This window comes from Brienomyrus brachyistius, chromosome 20 (genome assembly GCF_023856365.1).
Source record: "Brienomyrus brachyistius isolate T26 chromosome 20, BBRACH_0.4, whole genome shotgun sequence".
Classification (NCBI taxonomy): domain Eukaryota; kingdom Metazoa; phylum Chordata; class Actinopteri; order Osteoglossiformes; family Mormyridae; genus Brienomyrus; species Brienomyrus brachyistius.
In genome coordinates, this window is record NC_064552.1 from 19,302,341 (window position 1) to 19,321,619 (window position 19,279).

The 19,279-nt window shown below is 49.2% G+C and overlaps 1 protein-coding gene across 1 annotated transcript in view; it reads left to right on the forward strand.

Annotated features, from left to right (window-relative positions):
* The window catches only part of LOC125715875 (inactive tyrosine-protein kinase 7-like), a 73,076-nt gene extending 54,645 nt beyond the window's left edge, over positions 1-18,431 (forward strand). The window contains exons 6-20 of the mRNA XM_048987907.1: positions 1,130-1,260; positions 2,417-2,683; positions 3,515-3,651; positions 4,227-4,362; positions 4,633-4,752; positions 5,036-5,185; positions 7,022-7,166; positions 7,925-8,052; positions 8,720-8,920; positions 9,289-9,444; positions 11,118-11,350; positions 11,488-11,568; positions 12,071-12,222; positions 15,008-15,186; positions 16,921-18,431. Coding sequence (XP_048843864.1) covers positions 1,130-1,260; positions 2,417-2,683; positions 3,515-3,651; positions 4,227-4,362; positions 4,633-4,752; positions 5,036-5,185; positions 7,022-7,166; positions 7,925-8,052; positions 8,720-8,920; positions 9,289-9,444; positions 11,118-11,350; positions 11,488-11,568; positions 12,071-12,222; positions 15,008-15,186; positions 16,921-17,081 — 2,377 coding nt within the window. The 3' untranslated portion in view covers positions 17,082-18,431. The remainder of the gene's footprint in view (positions 1-1,129; positions 1,261-2,416; positions 2,684-3,514; positions 3,652-4,226; positions 4,363-4,632; positions 4,753-5,035; positions 5,186-7,021; positions 7,167-7,924; positions 8,053-8,719; positions 8,921-9,288; positions 9,445-11,117; positions 11,351-11,487; positions 11,569-12,070; positions 12,223-15,007; positions 15,187-16,920) is intronic.
* Positions 18,432-19,279: the final 848 nt, after the last annotated feature.

Consider the following 19,279-nt stretch of genomic DNA (forward strand, 5'->3'; position numbering starts at 1 on the left):
TGTCGTCGTCCCCACAGTCCAAAAACATGCTGAGGCTAATTGGACTTGCTAAATTGCCCCTAGGTGTGCATGTGTGAGTGAATGGTGTGTGAATGTGCCCTGCGATGTGTTGGCCCCCCATCCTGGGTTGTTCCCTGCCTCGTGCCCATTGCTTCCGGGATAGGCTCCGGTACCCCCGCGATCCAGTAGGATAAGCGGTTTGGAAAATCGATGGATGGATGGTCGGATTCATTGTTACACCCACACTTTTGCTCACATCTTAAACAAATTGCATAGTTTTCTGTTTTCTGCAGAGAATTACACTGGATAATTCTGCTACCTTACAGATAAAAAAAACAGGTTTGATATGACGGGCACATCCTGACCCCGCTTCATTAGCTCGGCCAGCTGTTGCCTGTTAAGAGCCCTCGATGGGAGTGACCCGCCTTCCTCGCATGCGATTGGCTGAATCGGCTGGTTTTAAGCCAGTTAGTCTCTGCAGCTGACCTGACATGGCATCTGTCTGTCTCAGTCACCTGTCATCAGCAGTCACGCCCAGCGGGGGGGGGGGGGGGGGACAGCTGCAGAGGTCTGTATTCTGCCATAACGCCCCTTTGCTTTCGCTCCCTATGGGCAAGCATGCAAGCTGCAGGCTCTGATTTCAGCCTGTGAGTTTGAGTGTTTCTCTCTCATTCCATGGCGTGTTCCCACCCCGGGTTTGCATATGCGTGTGTGTGCGAAAAGTTTTCGGTCTTTGCTCTGTTTCGCAGTGCCGAGATTCTTAATAATTAGACTCTAACAGCTCGGGATGGATTTTCTGGGCTCCTGCTCTAGTATTTAAGGGCCATAAATTACGGTACTGTGCCTATTACAGGTGAACCATAAATCATATCAGCCTGCTTTTAATAGAACACATTACTCTGTTTCAGTGGTGCTTTAAATAGCTGCAGAAAATTTGGTACTTAAAATAGGTGACAGGTGTATTCTGAGCATGTAACATCGTCCCGGCCCTTCAAAACTATTTGATAATTAAATTTATTGATAATTAAGCTACTGCAGGGTGACAAGTACATGCAAAGCCTTACTCATTGGTTGATGTGGATTGAATGTGTAAAGGTCCAAGCTAACCTAACCCCCTCCTCCCCTGCAGCGTGGCCGTCTTCCCCAACGGCACCCTCCTCATCACCCAGGTGAAGGTCCGCAGCACGGGACTCTACAAGTGTGTGGCCCGGGGTCCACGGGGCCCTGCCGTCACCCTGCAGGCCACTCTGCGATTGGCTGGTATGAGAACGAGGCTAAACTGGGCCAAACACAGACACACTCCTAGGGAAAGATAAAGGCACGATTCCTTATTCCCATGGTGACTCGAAAGGTCCCTGTGGAACGAGTGATAAATATTCAGTTAACCTGACCCTAACATATGAAGAACAAAATGCATTAAAATCCAAAATTGGCTCTGTGTGCAGGGCTAATAGCATAATGAAGTAATTTGGAGGTGACGTATCATTTTAGGCTAAAAAGATTCTGTTAACGTTTGGTGGGAGGTGGCTTTTTTCAGACAGATACCAACACACTCCACTAAATGATGCCAACCTTGTCCTGTTCCCTTCCACACACATCAACCCCTGCATCCCCCTGTTCAACCTGAAACCCACCTAAACACCATTGTGTTTAACTGAAGCCTTAAAATGCTGTTTTCCACTTGTTTGACGCAGGAAAAGCTAAGCTTGCTAGAGACGCTGTAGCGTAGCATTAGCCAGTCAGATCATAGTTCCATTTAAGTGCTTTTATCCCCAAAAAATCTGACCTTAATTCATTAGTCTTACACGCAGTTGTGCCCTGGGGGTTCTGGGTTCTGAGAAACAGGGAAGGATTCTTCGAAATAGCTTCCAGCTTTTTTTCTCCTAGCGGAACCTGGTGTGGTCCTGCTGCATGTCACAATCTGAGCACAGTTCCCAGAACGGCTATTGGCCATCAAACGCACGTGGGCTGACCTTTGGGAGTAGCAGGCGCCTTCCTGCACAGATCGCAGTGATTAATGTGGTTTTATACCGCGGTGATAGTCTGCCCTTAAGCTTCGGCTTGCAGGGCTTGTGGTGAAGAGGTCTGAATTAGCGGATATGAATCATCACTTAGCACCTCTGACTACATTCTGCCTGCCTTAATGATACATTTGCTCCCCAAAGCACTTTTTATCACCAAAATCTCAAAGTGCTACACATTAAAAGCAGATTTACTGCAACCCCTTTTACCACTAAGCTGACAATGAAGGTGTCATATAAGCGAGATGTTTGAGTTCCGTGTGTCATGTGACCCCCCCCCCCCCCCCCCCCAGACTGTCTTGGTTCACGACGATCCCTGTTTCTTCTTTTGTTTCTCTTTCCCTTCTTCATGGTCCCTCTCTCTCCGTTTCTCCCTGCCCAACCCGCTCTCGCAGAGCTGGAGGACATGGGCCAGCCCATGACGAAGACCTTCGCGGTGGATACCATGCAGCGCGTGGCCTGCAAGCCCCCCCGTGGCCACCCCGAGCCGGACGTGTGGTGGGAGCGGGATGGCTCGCCGATGCCCTCTGAGGGCCGCGTCCGGCAGGATGGCCTGGAGCTGGTCTTCAGCCCCACCCAGGGTGGCGACTCGGGGGACTACATCTGCTTAGCCCGTAACAAGGCTGGCCAGAGACGACAACTCTTGACCGTCACTGTGGCCAGTAAGCATGAGCGCCTTCCAGACTGCGACCCCCACACGAGCCCCCAAAGCTCCCCGTTTAGCTAGACTCTGTGCCTACATCTGACCAGGCAGAGGTGGAAATTTCAGGTCCAGAAAGTAAAAATCCAGATCAGGATTTTGTTTCAACCAACCAGGGTGAGTACTCTAACTCTGACTCATTATACTCCACTGGTTGGTTGAAACAAAATCCTGGCCTGGATTTTTACTTTCTGGACCTGAACTTTCCACCTATGAGACCCAATATAAGAAAGGGAGTGACAGAGTGGAGTTAAAGTTACTCCTGGTCCGGCCTTGAATATGTCCCCAGACAGTACAGGGCACGAGCCAAGGGAACTCCTTGGATGGGATGCCAGTTCCACGGGCCACATACACACACACTCTCATACTTTATTGGTATTTTAGAGCAGTGTTTTTCAACCTGGCCCTTGGAGACTCCCAGACAGTCCACGTTTTTGCTCCAGCTCCCAATAGGCTAATGTGAACTGTCTGGCAAGAAGCTAGGAGGGAGCAAAAATGTGCACTGTCAGGGGGTCCCCGAGGACCAGGCTGAGAAATATTGATTTGGAGACTAACTGTAGGTGTCTGGATCGCTGGATAAAAGCTGAGTTGTTATGGGTTGTGGAGGGTTTTCTTAGGGGATGTTCTTATACACATGGGCCCTGCTCCTTAATACAGACCTGCAGGAGGGGGTGTGTCTCTAGTGGCGACACGGTGTGCTCTCATTGGTCACCTTCCTTGACTGGCTGCTCGCTGACGTCTCCCGGGTTGCTCTGAGCTGACGGGGGTTGTTTTCTCCATGCGTATGTGGCAGCTGCCCCACAGTGGGTCACTAAGCCCGAGGACAGCCAGCTGGAGGAGGGCCGCCCGGGGTACCTACACTGTCACACCACAGCCACCCCAGACCCCGTCGTCACCTGGCACCGGAACCAGGCCCCCATCACCGCAGAGGTGAGGCTGGATCGCCCCCAGTCAGACAGGAAGTACATGTTAATACTGTGTATTCTTATTGTTTACACACTGAGACACATGGTGGCGCTGTTCCTCTTTGGTAATTTATTGGGATAATTATGCCTCCTCTATCTTCCTCCTGCTGGCTTTGCAGCTCCCCCCCATATATCATGTCAATCATTATTCCTTGGCTGTAATTGGCTGCTTAATGCGTGGTATATGCGTGTTTAGTAGGCGGGGTTTCAGTATTGCTCATATTTTTAAAAAATGAAGCTTGTGTACAGAGTGTGTGTGCGTGCGTGCGTGCATTTGTGTGTGTGTGTGTGTGTGTGTGTGTGTGCACTCCCTGAATCCTGCCCCTCTCAGAGCACTCCTTCTCTATATGTGAAATGCGGCATGTTCAGGAGCATCAGTGTCAAACGCTGGATACCTACTCACATCCTGAACAGTGCTGATCTGGACAGGAATGGGCATGTGTTTCCCTCATCCCTGCTGCCAGCTACCACTCCCCGACCTTGTGATGTCATCTCTTCCCCCTGTTGACCCCCTGTGTCCCTTCTCTGCCTCTCCCTCAGGACACACGCTTCAAGCTATTCCCAAACGGCACGCTGCGCATCAACAGCGTGGAGGTGTACGACAGCCAGGTGTACAGCTGCCAGAGTCGTACGCAGGGCGGGATGCTACAGGGTCTCGCCCGTGTCCTGGTACTGGGTGAGCATCCGGACCACGCTCACCTGCACTCAGCCGGCCTGTAGAGGGCACCAGTCCACAATACTATGCCAAGACGGTTTAGAAAATGTTGGCCTCATTGTCATTGGATTTTTTGTTAGTTTATCTAAATAGTTTAGACTTTACATAAGCTTCAAGACACACCGTCATTGCACCTTCGAGTTAAAAACTCTGAAGGCAGTGTAATAAGATACCTGGCTGTAAAAAGGACAGGTAAACATGGTGACCTGCGGCCTCTCTGCCCTCCCCCAGAGAAGCTGAAGTTCACCCCCACCCCTCAGCCATTGCAGTGTCTGGAGCTGGGTAAAGCACTCACTGTGCAGTGCTCGGCCAAGGGTCGGGAGAAGCCCACCATCCACTGGACCATGTCAGGTGGGTGACATCTCTGGGGGTGGCCCTGGGTGGGGCATTGGGCAGGGCGGCTCCATCGGTGCTCTGACTGCAGCCTGTTGGGGCTGAGCAGCCCCAGCGCAGTGACAACGGAATCGGCGTCTGACAGGCAAAGGGGGCAGATTCCACCTGGGTCAGGACACCTTGAAGGAATGCAGTGACTTTCATCAGTTCTTTCACACTATCAATCCCTAAATTCCTGCAGTCATGTAGCTGTGATGCTTCCCTGCTAAAGGCGAAGTTGGTTCTCTGTTGCCCCCTGCAGATGGCAGTCCGATCCCCCTCCACGTGGAGCAGAATGGTGGCACGTTGCACTTCAGCAGAGTGAAACGCAGTGATGCGGGAAATTACACATGCATCGCCTCCAACAGCCTGCAGGGGGAGATCCGCGCGCCGGTCCACTTCGCTGTAGCAGGTAACTGGCTCTCTGGTTCCATGAAATTCCGTGGAGCAGGTGAAACCATAGAGGGATGTTAATTTTATGGTAGGTGTTTTTATCAAGTTTACAGGACTTATAATTCACAGTAACGCTCCTCTGATCCAATGGCTGATTAGTGCCTCTAGTGGTAGCTTTGTAGAACTCCTATGGAAGATTATAAGCACAAAAATTCAAATGGCAATTCATTTTGCAATTGTCAATTCAATATTCAATCAGAGCATGCATTTGTCATTTCAATATTTAATCTGTGCATGTAATTTGAAAATATATTTTGCAATTGGCAATTCAATGTGCAAAGTGCTTATGCAATCCTTAATTAATTTCATAATGTTTTGAATAAAAAATAGAATGACAATTCACTGAATTGCATTTCGTTTTGCCATGGGTTTTTTGCCTCTTTATTCAAATGGAAATTCATTTGGCAATTGTCAATTCAATATTCAATCAGAGCATGCATTTGTCATTTCAATATTTAATCTGTGCATGTAATTTGAAAATACATTCTGCAATCGGCATTTCAATGTGCAAAGTGCTTATGAAATCCTTAATTCATTTAAAAATATTTTGAATAACAAATAGAATAACAAATCACTGAATTGCATTTCGTATTACCATGGGCTTTTTGCCTCTTTATTCAAATGGCAATGGCGTCCCCGGGAATTGCATTGCATGTTTGGGAGACAACTCAATTTGCAATTCCCAACTGTCAGACTGCTCATCAAGGTGGACCTTCATTAACGACGTCACTTCCTTGTTTAGGGCCTCGTTAGCATTCAACGGATTTGTTCGTTTTGTTAGAATGAGTAATGGCAGCAGAAGAGCTTGCAGTAAATATTTCTGCCTTAGCAGATGACATGGAAATTAATCGGGTATCAGCAGTAGATGCGTTTGATAGGTTGTTTGTGTTGTCACAGAGGGTAGAGGAACTTACAATCTTAACTGGACTTGATACGAGAAGGGTGCAAACTAATGTAGCTCAGGCGTTACATCAAGTCACGCAGTTGGTTACACGCAGATTGGGGAGACACGCCATCGAGATACCTGTGGTGGCCATTGAGGGCACAAGGAAGTGACGTCGCCTCAAATACTAACGTCACATGATCAAACACCATTCTAGTTCATACACACACATACACGCACTTATGTGTGTTAGTTTTGCCGTTCATGTTTTTGCTCCCTCCGAGCTCCTGGTAGGGAGGAGGGAGGGAGCAAAAATGTGGACCATCTGTGGGTCCCTGATGACCAGATTGTGAAACACTGCTCTAGCAAAATGCGTTCTCCTCTTTGCCAGACACACCAGATAGGGTTTATTTGGCTGCTGTGTCCGCACAGTCCGCTCTGCAGGCCTCGCCAGCCACAGCTGCTTACCTTAGGAGCCCCAGGCACTTGGTGCCCCCCCGCTGTCATGGTGACTCTGATGAATGGGACAGAGGTCCATGGTTCAGACCCGGGGCAGCAGGAGCCTTTAACTGTGGGGGTATTCAGGCCCTTTGATCTATTCGATATCCTCTCCCCCTGGACACCAGCACCCGGCCCCTAGCGTGCTCTCACCTTCCAAAATGGGCATTAGGTTTTGCGTCCTGCTGCACCCACAAACAGTGATGAAGGGACCTGGGTTCCATTAGTGTTATGGCAAGTCTGTTTTTAGACAGTCATACTGAAAGGCCAGAAGAAGCAGAAAATCCAGGATCTTGGCTCGTTGTGCAGAAACTTTGGCCTCTTATGGTTTGCTGCCTTTAGACATCATGTCTTCCATGGCAGGAGGGAGGACCAGTCCCACACTGTGACACTGTGGCCCCTCTTGTATTACAGAGTACATTCAGTTTAAGCTCGGACCGGAGAATACCACGGTGTACCAGGGCCACACGGCCATCCTCCACTGCCAGGCCACCGGTGACCCCGAGCCTTACATCCAGTGGAGAATCAAGGATAAGTTTCTGGACCCCAGCACAAGCAGGTGAGGAGCTGCTGCCAGGGCCCAGCCCGCACTGGCTGGGAGAGAATGTACCACAGCTGCTTATAACTGCTGGAGGCAGAGATCAGGGCTTGTTTGATGTTTGGCCCTGATGATGCGTCACTCATCGCTGCTTCCGGCAAACAATGCAGGTGTCTGTTGTGAATCTGGTTGGTGTTAATTTGAAGTCATTGTTGTAGGCTGTTACTGGCATAGATACAAATATGTCATCATTTCCCCTAACAAGTCCAGCTCTATGGGTGAAACATTGGCGTCCCCTGCACTTCAGTACTTTTCTTGGTATCATATCAAACTTCTATACCATTTTCGACACTCGCATTATAAAATGTAAGTCAGTAAAAGTATGCTGAAGTTTTGTTTGCAGTGAAAACTGTACAAGCTTTCGTAAACTCCTGTCAAAGTATTTCCGGACATCATTCTGGCTGCGCTCTTTATCGATTAAAGCGCAGTGGTGAAAGCTGTTACTTCTAAACCAGTCAGCTCAGTAACACCCCGTGTGTGATGCTACACTTAGGCTACCAATCCGCATCCCTAGACCTATGAGCCTCAAAGTTCAGAGCACGGTGGAAGTTCAGGCTGTAGAATCGATGCCAAAAAATATACAAAGTATTGAGCCTGTTTACTCGCAAGAATCGATACTTTAAATACTTTTGACCGCAGTACTAGGATAGGTTCGGGGCTTCCCAAGATCAAGCTCAGAAATTTGCTGATGTTCTTATTTTCCGGCTCCCGCATCACAGGTTCCAGAAGATGCCAAACGGCTCCCTGGTCATCCATGACGTCGGCACGGAGGACACTGGAAAGTATGCCTGCATCGCGGGAAACAGCTGCAACATCCGCTCCACGCTGGCAGAACTCTACGTTGTGGGTGAGTCCTGGCTGATACCCCTAAGAACTACATGCCTTTGTACCAAAACAGGAGAAGAAACAAACATTTCTGAGCCCATATAGTTTGTCCGAGGAACATCCTTACACCCTTATCTGAAGTTCAGTGACAGACAGGATTAACGTCACCTGCTGTATACCTTTGGCATAGTTCATAGCCAGCAGCTACAGTGGGTATCTTGTGCCATGACTGAGACCCTAATTCAGTAAGCAGAAGTGTCATCTGATGGTGGTCGCTTGCCGTGTGACTCCTCAAATGTTGCCTGCCGTTCTCAGAAGAGGAAGAAAGTGTGCCTCATCCTCATGGAGAAAGTCCAGCGGAACCAGAACTGTCCTTAGAGGTCATCTTAGTAGAGATGAGTTTTTGATCCGATTTTGGACGGTCAATGTGATCAGAGCTGTGGAGCAGACAGGAGGGGATTTTGTCACCCGGACTGACTTGCCGTGTTGCAGGTGTCGTTATAGCAACGCACATTCCGTTTTGCACTTGGAATAATTATTGACCTGTGATAAACTGGCGAGTCCTGTGTTTTCAGTTGGCTTAAGTGCAGTGCCTTGTTCTGTATCAGGATACAGAGGCCGGAATATGATGGTTTTGGACCTTAGATGGATGTTTAAGGGTTTCTTCCATGGCTCCGTCTCCCCAACAGAGAAGCCGGTGCAGCAGCTCGTTGAGGAGAACGAGAAGGCACCATACAAGATGATCCAGACCATCGGGCTGTCGGTGGGGGCGGCTGTAGCCTACATCATCGTCGTACTGGGCCTCATGTTTTACTGCAAGAAGAGGCGTAACGCCAAGAGGCTGCAGAAGAGCACCGAGCGGGAGGAGCCCGAGATGGAGTGCCTCAATGGTGGGTGTCGCTCAAGGATCATGACGTGGGGTGGCGCCCTGCATGCGCCATCTCAGCAGTGCCATCTACAGCATGAGAGTGGAATAGCAGAATGAAGAGACAACCTTTAGGTTTTGGTTGTAGGATATTTCAGCTGTTGGTCCCCACAGACGTACAATTGTTTTCTGTTCCAAGCAGCTTTTAAACTTGGAATGTTACAAAACTTTCGCTCTTTTTACTGAAAGCAGGCCGGTAATATTGAAAGCAGATAATTTTCTTCTGGGGATTTTCAGTGAACTATAAATCCTAAGAACAGGGAGAGTTCAATTGGATGATTCTATGTTGCCTGTGTAGATGCAGTCTAATGCAGTTTGTGCTGTGCCCTTTAGGGGGTGCTGTGCAACAGAATGGCCAGACGACGGCTGAGATCCAGGACGAAGTGGCTTTCACTAATCTGGGCACCGCTGCCGCGGCTAACAAGCAGCACAGCAGCAACGACAAGCTGCAGTTTCCTCGGGACAAGCTGCACACCATCACCACCCTGGGTAAATGGCTCACAGTGCATTGAAAGATGCTGGGCCCTTTATCTGGCTGTATAAGGCTACATTCACGCTGCCAGCCACACCGTTCAATTCCGATTTTTTGCTCAGATCGGATTTGACGGTTCTTGACGGTTCACATTCATAACTACATGTGACCTGTATCTGACTGTAATGTGAACGCATCAGTCCTCCGAAACGTCACGCATGCGCACATCGATACGTTTTTATACGGGTCAACTGCGTCACCAACAACAAAAAACGTCATATCTGTGGGACGACTCGCGGCATTAAAAATGGAGGCGTTAGTAGCTCACCCATGCATCGCACTTTGCTCTGGAGGACGACAAACAGTGAATCAGCTGTACATGAGCAGGTCGAAAAGGAGAAAATGTCAGGTTTTCGCAGTTATTGCTGGAACTGCTGCATCAAGAGACGTATGGGTACGAGCCTGCCGGTGCAGGCTGATGTCAGCACATGCGTATAAGCAAAAAGCCACATGAATTACAATCTGAGGGTTCACATTCAGATCGCATGGCCGCGAATCGGATACGTATCCGATTTAGTGCCTCATATGAAAGTGACACGCATCCGATTTGAAAATATCACATCTGTGTCACATTAAGGCAAAAAATCCGATTTGAGTCACTTCAGCACGATAGTTTGAACATAGCCTAAGAGTGATTGTGACCTGAACAAATGAATAACAATCGTCCATGTATTCTACTCTATCAATCCATATATTCTACTCATCTATCATGTCGGCACTGAGCCTTGTTAATCAGTAGTGTAACAGCCTGCTGCAGAAATAGCATTCCTGCAGGCACACATGCATATATGCAGAACATCACTCTCCTAAATGGACCTCTGTCCTTTAACACAGATTTGGGAGGTTTGGGTTTGATACATTGTAATGGTGCCTGATAGATAACTGGTTGAAACATGCAGCGCAGACTGCTGTGCCGGCATAGGAACCTGGGTGATGGGGAGATGGGGGTGGGCGTCTGCCCCTAGTGTATAATTTGACTCCATTGTTCCCCCAAATAAATAGACCATTGTATTAAAAAAATTAAGTTGTGCACCAACCCTCCCACCCCATACCCCGCCACCCTGTCGCTGCTAAAGATGATGTCAGCACTGGCTTAAACCTCTTGGCTTGTGGTCATATGGCGGAGCTCCCCATCCCCCTAACTGAATCTTGTATTTATTCTGCTTTTAATTACAACATAGAGATGATCTTGCAGAACCAATAGGGAATGTCTGGGTAACATCACTCTAGGGGATCCTAACTGTTCACAGGGCTCTGCATCACTATTTAAGGTCTCAAGTTGTTACATCAGTTCATGTGATGTTCTCCAGATACATTTTGAGAATGTAATTCTTTCACCAGCATTAACGTTAAATTAGGGAAGATAAAACTTCATCCATCCCAAGGGATATTATTGCAAGATTAAAATAACAAACAGAGCTTAGAAATATCAAATATAAAATAAAAATAATTAATTTTCAAGGTTAGTGATTAAGCTGTAAGGCTGAGAGGTTCTCTGCTCTGTGTGATCTCGCTGTGATCAGAGGGGATCTCTGCTCGCTGTGATCATGCCAGCCGTTCTGAAGCTTTCCGCCAGCAGGTCCACTCTTGCAAACTCATGTGACTCGCGTTCCCATCCTACTGCCTCCAGGAAAGGGAGAATTCGGGGAAGTGCTGCTGGCCAGAGCCCAGGGCATTGAGGAGGGTGAGGCAGAGACAGTGGTGCTGCTGAAGAGCCTGCAGGCACGAGACGAGCAGCTGCAGCTGGACTTCCGGCGCGAGTGCGACATGTTCGGCAAGCTGAGCCACCCCAACGTGGCGCGGCTGCTGGGCCTTTGCCGGGAGGCGGAACCCCACTACATGATCCTGGAATACGGGGACCTGGTTGGTGCCTCCATTCCTGCCGCTCACGGGGCCTGGGGGTGGATTTCTGCCTTCTCTCCGCCACAGATTGATGCTCACCCGTTGAGAATCCGTGGAGCTGGTACATGTCTGCCCTAATTCCACTCCTTCGTCCGCAGGGGGACCTGAAGCAGTTCCTGAGGATTTCCAAAAGCAAAGACGACAAGGTGAAGCCACAGCCACTGAGCACCAAGCAGAAGGTGGGTGTATCTGGAAGCCATTGCCCTGCCCGGCGGCACATGCTCAGGGGGGAAAGCCGGTACCCTCCACCAAAGGACGAGAAAGTGTCACTCTAAGCCCATAGCGGAAATAGCGGAAGTAGGAAAGGCCACTTAAAGCTGATGGCCACCCTCCCTGCCATTCCAAACACACACAGATCCTGATCCTCTTCTGTACCAGACCCACACACACACCAAATGCACACAAAACCAAAAAGCTGAGCAGCTGGAGTGTTTGGAGATCACACTGCTTGGCCATGTAAGTTCTTTGACTGGTGTGTGGTTCTTTGAATTAATAGTCTGCCCATGATCAAAAGGTCACCTGCTTAATCCCTTAGTCAGACTGATACAACCGTTAGCCCCAAACCCTAAAGTACTGGCCACATTTTTGATATTGCTGAATAGGGAGCGAATGAAGTATTGTTACTGTATAGTGTTCTGTCATAACGCTCCACCTTGTCCTCTGTCTCGTGTCGTCTCCCAGGTGGCCATCTGTGCCCAGGTGGCCCAGGGCATGGAGCACTTGGCCAACCACCGCTTGGTGCACAGGGACTTGGCTGCACGGAACTGCCTGATCAGCAGCCAGCGCCAGGTGAAGGTGTCCGCCCTCCGCCTCAGCAAGGACGTCTACAACAGGTAACACGGTGGGGGTGGGGCGGGGGCCAGAGACAGGGCAGGGTATGGACGGTGGGGATGGGGACCGGATGGAGGGGCCAGAGACGAGGCTGGGGGAGCAGAGGCGGGGGGGCGGGTATGGGCGGTGGGGAGTACAGGGATGCAGGTGGTTAGGATGGGACTGGGCGAGGGGGATGCAGGTGGTAAGGATGGGACTGGGCGAGGGGGATGCAGGTGGTTAGGATGGGACTGGGCGAGGGGGATGCAGGTGGTTAGGATGGGACTGGGCGAGGGGGATGCAGGTGGTTAGGATGGGACTGGGCGAGGGGGATGCAGGTGGTTAGGATGGGACTGGGCGAGGGGGATGCAGGTGGTAAGGATGGGACTGGGCGAGGGGGATGCAGGTGGTTAGGATGGGACTGGGCGAGGGGGATGCAGGTGGTTAGGATGGGACTGGGCGAGGGGGATGCAGGTGGTTAGGATGGGACTGGGCGAGGGGGATGCAGGTGGTTAGGATGGGACTGGGCGAGGGGGATGCAGGTGGTAAGGATGGGACTGGGCGAGGGGGATGCAGGTGGTTAGGATGGGACTGGGCGAGGGGGATGCAGGTGGTTAGGATGGGACTGGGCGAGGGGGATGCAGGTGGTTAGGATGGGACTGGGCGAGGGGGATGCAGGTGGTTAGGATGGGACTGGGCGAGGGGGATGCAGGTGGTTAGGATGGGACTGGGCGAGGGGGATGCAGGTGGTTAGGATGGGACTGGGCGAGGGGGATGCAGGTGCAGTTGCTTGGCCAGAGCTGGGCTGGAGCTCACATTCGCTTCACCAAAAACCATCTTGCATTCATACTGCACTTGGTGCCGAAAGGGTAGAACGATGACATCAGTATGTCAAGGTTACCGTTTCGGTAGTGAAGTCAAAATGTAGGACCGTGTTCGATGGTATGAAAGAAAGAATTTTCTGAATGCTTTCATTATTTTTTTGTTTTATATGTTATCTTTCCTGGGTATAACCCAACATAGTTCATTCAAAATGTCCCGCATTTACCTTTAAAAGCCATACATGCGGCAATCATGTAAATGCGTACTTATTTTATGTGTTTTTTTCTACGATAAAGAATTATTGTGCATTTTAACCTTTATATCGCAACTGAAGTACAAATTAGCATATAAAGGTTAAAATGCATAGTAATTTCTCATAAAATCGGTGCAAATGCTCATAAAATAAGTAGGGTGTGCTGGAGGAACTACTGTGCAATATGCATTAACGGACTGCTTTAATAGGGAGAGTGAAGACGAAAGAACGAAACATTTTGGTAAACTTTTATTTTACAAATATGCAAATAATCAAGAACTATGTAAATCTTTCACATGGAATAAATAAATATACGTCCATCCACATTCTCTTCAAGCACACAACAGGTAAATTTTACGTAAGAACCTGTGAGTGTCAATTTCATTGCTGTAACAAAGCAGATATCTGTACGTTATTAATCACTCGCTAGTATACCGAAGTCAAACTCTAATGGTAACTTATGACTTGGCTAAGTTGTCATTACAAAAAATTGGTTGGATGTACAAAAATGTTTAAAAATGAAGCAGCCCTAGTTACTCTTATACCAATCATAATTACAGTTCGTCACATTACATGTAAACACAGCAATAACTTTCTTTTTCATTTTTAAAATCTCGCTCTCGACTTGCTCCATTACTCTAACCCCTACCACCTCCAATTCACTCCGTATCACTTTGTAAAGTTTTGCTTTATGCTCTGACGACTCAAACCGCGCCTCCTGACGTCACACGCTCCCAACTCTGGCCCAGCAGTCTTGCAGGGCCAGAAAAATGGGCCCGGCGTCACTGTTATTTTTGGTGTGAATGCAACGACTGGGCCAGAATTTAGGCATGGGCACTGGCCCTGGAGTTAAATGGCTAATAGTCTCTTATTCAGTCTTGTCATGAAGAAAAAAAGGTAACATTGAAATCAAACAAATCACTGGTAACACTTGGGTTCTCAGTACAAGTTCTATAGTCCAGAATCAGTGTTCCGCTTCCAGTTCCCTAAATGACCGTCCTACATTATGTGGCAGAACAACCAGAATAAAACAAGCTGCCACTGTCTCACTTTCAGTTCAACCAAAAAGCGTTGACTCAGGCCGGGTTGCCCCCTGGTGGAGGAAAGTGAAAGGATACGTTGTATTTAAATACCACTCCCTCCCTCAAGTTTCCTCCCATGGTGGTTTGGTTAGCTGCTGTCTCTGAATCCCTGATAGTGTGTGATCGTTAGTGGAGGTACCTGTTAGACTGGTATCCCATCCAGGGTATCCCCAGCCTTGCTGGGCAAAGGCTCCCAGCCCACCCGTTTCCCGGCTACTGGATAAGCATTTATGGAAGTTGTGGATAAATGGGTGGTTTCAGACAACCATTTTGATGCATTTATGCAGTCAGTACACAATCCATGCACTTCGTCTTGCACGTCATGTTAAAATCTCAAAAATGTTTGTGATATAATAGTTAATCCCCAGGATTGCCATTTACATTTTTTCTTTTTGCTGGTTTATAAATCTGCACGAATTTGTACATACACCAGATTTGCAGTCATAACGCTGCATACAGACATATTGTACTGCCCCTAACCTGTGTTGTAAGCATAAGGTGAGCAGGACTATCTGCATACTCCTCCAAAACAAATGAAACAAGTATTTAAAGCGTATGACCAAGTGTCATTCATGGAGGACGGCGAAGGCGGTGAGTAGGGGAGCAGATGTGACCCCCACCTGACACGTTCTGGTGTTTGTCTGCACGCAGCGAGTACTTCCACTACCGGCAGGCCTGGATCCCGCTGCGCTGGCTGCCGGCGGAGTCCGTCTTTGAGGACGACTTCTCCACCAAGACAGACGTCTGGTCCTTCGGGGTGCTGATGTGGGAGGTTTTCAGCCTCGGGGAGCTGCCCTACACCAAGCTTGGCGACGACGAGGTTCTGGAAGGTGAGCGCCTCTCGTGGTTCTGCACATTCTCCGTTCTCCTTTCGCTCCTCCCAGTCAACATCTGCTTTCCTCCTAACTGGCGATTAGTCTTTGCATGGTTCTTAGACTCACAGCCCCCATTTTACCTTGGGAACTAATTTTATTAGACGATGAAAGCTCAGTAGCCACTGGACAATGTGACCCTCACCATGGCAACCAGTAAATCACAGCCTGGTGACAGATGTGCTCTCTGGACCACAGAAGAATTCCCTCCCTCAGTCATGTCACATCTGGTGACTGATCTGATCCAGAAGCGCTGGACTCATCACATCCCTGCCCTGACCAAACCACCAGGGCCAAAGCCTGGCTTTTCGACATCAGCGTACGTGTGTCTCCTTGCAGCACTGCTGGCTCACTCAGGTCAGAGTGAGGCCGGATCCTCAGCGTAGTGGGTCACTCGCCACAATGTTTGCAAGTCGGTTGAAAATGAAACCGGTGTCCACAAAGCCTCCGTAACCACGAGCAATCAGCAGCTGGCTAAGGCTAATGTCTTCCAGATGCTGGGCCTCCACGGTTCCTAAGGTACTGGAACACAATGAAAAGAATGGGAATATTTATTACCACAGTCATAATCTAAGCATTTATAAAGTTACATTCATTTAAGTCCAAAAATCGGATAAAAGCCTAATCAGAGGTTTAAGGGTTTTGATATTTTTTTGCACATCTTTGTGCGATTTTGGTACTTAAATGTAATCAGGACAAACAGTGATGTTGGCCGAAATCACTCTGGTAAACTATATGTGGGAGTATGAAGAAGGCCTGTCCCTAAATCCCGTGCTCTGTGCCTCCGCCTTCTCCTTGCCCCGTGCTCTATGCCCCCGCCGCCACCTTGTTCTTGTCTTCTGCTCTTTGCCCCCGCCACTGCCTTCTCCTCGCCTCCTTCTCTGCCCCCGCCGCCGCCTCCTTCTCCTCGCCTCTTGCTATGTGCCCCTGCCGCCGCCTTCTCCTCGCCTCCTGCTCTGTGCCCCCGCTGCCACCTCCTGCTCTGTGCCCCCGCCACCTTCTCGCCCCGCGCTCTGTGCCACCACCTTCTTCTCATCTCCTGCTCTGTGCCCCCGCTGCCACCTCCTGCTCTGTGCCCCCACCGCCGCCTTCTCCTCGCCCCGTGCTCTGGGCCCCCCCCTCCCGCTGCCGCCTTCTCGCCCCGCTCTCTGTGCCCCCGCCGCCACCTCCTCCTCGCCTCCTGCTCTGTGCCACCGCCGCCTTCTCCTCGCCTCCTGCTCTGTGCCGCCGCCGCCTTCTCCTCGCCTCCTGCTCTGTGCCACCGCCGCCTTCTCCTCGCCTCCTGCTCTGTGCCGCCGCCGCCTTCTCCTCGCCTCCTGCTCTGTGCCGCCGCCGCCTTCTCCTCGCTCCGTGCTCTGTGCCCCCCCACCGCCTTCTCCTCGCTCCGTGCTCTGTGCCCCCCCACCGCCTTCTCCTCGCTCCGTGCTCTGTGCCCCCCCACCGCCTTCTCCTCGCTCCGTGCTCTGTGCCCCCCCACCACCTTCTCCTCGCTCCGTGCTCTGTGCCCCCCCGCCGCCTTCTCCTCGCTCCGTGCTCTGTGCCCCCCCGCCGCCTTCTCCTCGCTCCGTGCTCTGTGCCCCCCCGCCGCCTTCTCCTTGCTCGCGCTCAGTGCCCCCCCGCTGCCGCCTTCTCGCCCTGCACTCTGTGCTTCCGTCGCCTTCTCCTCACCCTATGCTCTCACGTTTCTCACAGGTCTGCAGGCGGGGAAGCTGAAACTGGCCAATCCTGAAGGCTGCCCCTCCAAGGTCTACAAGCTGATGGTTCGCTGCTGGGCCTGCAGTCCGAAGGAACGACCCTCTTTCAGCGAATTGGTCAATGCCCTGGGGGAGGTGCCTTCTGACAGCAAAGTGTGATCATGCGGAGAACCTCTCCACCTCTCTCGGAGGAGAAGGAGATGGACATGGATTATACAACCACAGAGACTGTGTTCCCGTCTGTTTTTATATAGATGTAGTGGATGGGTTAGACGTCGGACGAAATCCCGGCACAGCCACCAAACCACCAACATAATTTATGTCTTCTGGCCACGTGATTCCAGAGGTTTTAAAATTCTTTTAAGATCTTTATACTTTTCTTCCTTGCCTCATGAAACCTTTGGATCTACCTCTAAGGGACCTAGCTGTGGCCTACCCCTGCCCCTGCCCCCACCCCCTACCGCCAGGAGTGGATCAGCCAAGCGAACTTGCAGCCGCGTGTGACTGAGACTTTGGCTCTGGTGGCTCACGTGTGCTGGTGACAGCAGTAGGAAATTTTAAACTGTATTAGTTAGATTTTGCGTTAATTGTAACTGAAGTGTACTGTTTAAAATAATATCCATGTCTCAGAATTGGACGCCAGACTCTTTTTCGAAGAGGACATCTTACCCCTCTGAATTGTTTTAGTGTGTGTCAGTGTAATGGGACGGTGAGGTTTATGTCAGCCTGGCATTTTTCACCGGACACGTATTTCTGGCCAACTGCTGATGGTCGCAGTTGCCAATACAGGCAATGTCCAGATTAAGTCTTCATTTACTTATTCTTTACCATTGATTATGGCAGGTTCATGGTACAAAGATGCTCTTCCACACCTGATTCGGGGAACACTGTCCCAGCCGCTGTTGTTTATAATGTATAAATCCATGCACTAATCACATCTAAACGGGGTCGGGGGGGTTGTATTGTTTTATATACATATATATATTCTTATTTCTTTTTTGTATTTTAGAAGGATTTTCAGGAGCCTCTTTATTTATTGTGAAGGTCCTGTTTTTCAATATCAGTTTTTGTCCAAGAACTATACTGTTTTTATTATTATTTTTTGGGAGGAGGATTTTTACATTTTTCTATGTATTTGGCATTTTTTAATACAACAAATATCATAGTAATCAGAATGTATTTTACGAAGACAGGAAGGGATCTGGTATGACTGTAGGCCTCCGTTACATCAACAGTTAAAGTGCCTGGTGAATGAAGGATCTTTGTGCCGATATTCAGTCTTTGGAACTGCAGATGCATCTTGTTTGTTTTTTAAATGTAATTTTTAATACTTTTTTCAAGTTTAGCCTTTGTTCTCGGTTTTGATTGTGCAAAATACACACCTGGTAGTTGTGTGTAATCCGACTGCTGGGCGCTGACACTTAGCTTATCTGCTCCTGCACAGGGATACAGTAGCCATGATTTGTAACTGCTGCTCTCACAATAAAGGTTCACTAAATAAAAACAAAAGCACAATGATTGTGTTTAGTGTTCCCTATGCGGTCTGTCTGCATGGGTCACGGTTACTTTAATACATGGGTCCTGGCTTTTTGGCTCTGCTTCTTCTCTGAGGTCTGGATTAAATCACTTTCATAAACGTTTAGGCATGAATGTAGCTGGAAAGCAGTGACCGCAGCCTGCATGCATTTTCATTGGGCTCCGTTACATTAAACTGGCTGCTTTGCTGTAGGTTTTCTTTTGCAGTGAATCCTTCAGGTAGGACGGCGCATTTCAGATAAACCGTACTTAAGTGGCCTTTTTCATACCACACACATTCAGGAATACTGTGCTACTATATGCCGTCCCTCAGGACCATGGTGCAACATGCAACAGCAGCGATGGGCAGGGTCTCATGATACAGGAAGTGCCAAACGCAGAACAGCGTGAAATGGGGGCTGGGCACAGGGTTTAGACTGTATTTCCTCTTCAGCTCCTCTGCACTGTGGAGTCCCCCAGAGCTCTATTCTGAGGCCTTTGCTTTTTTTCTCTGTACATTCTCCCTTTAGGCTCAATTTTAAGAAAGCATGGTGTCTCCATTCAATGTTATGCAGACAACATTCAAATTTACTTCCCACTACAGCGATGCAATAATAATCAAGACCTTTGCTGGACTGCCTGTAGGACATAAAAGCCTGAATTTTTTTACATTTCAATGAAAGCAAGACTGAGATCGTTTGTTTTTCATACAAGTGGCAACAATGAACCACTTAACTTGAATCTAGATTGCTTGGAGCCTTTTGTTAAATCTTCTAATTGGAATCTGGGTGTGATAATGGACAAGGATTTTAAAACGGATAAACAAATTTATTCCATCGAGA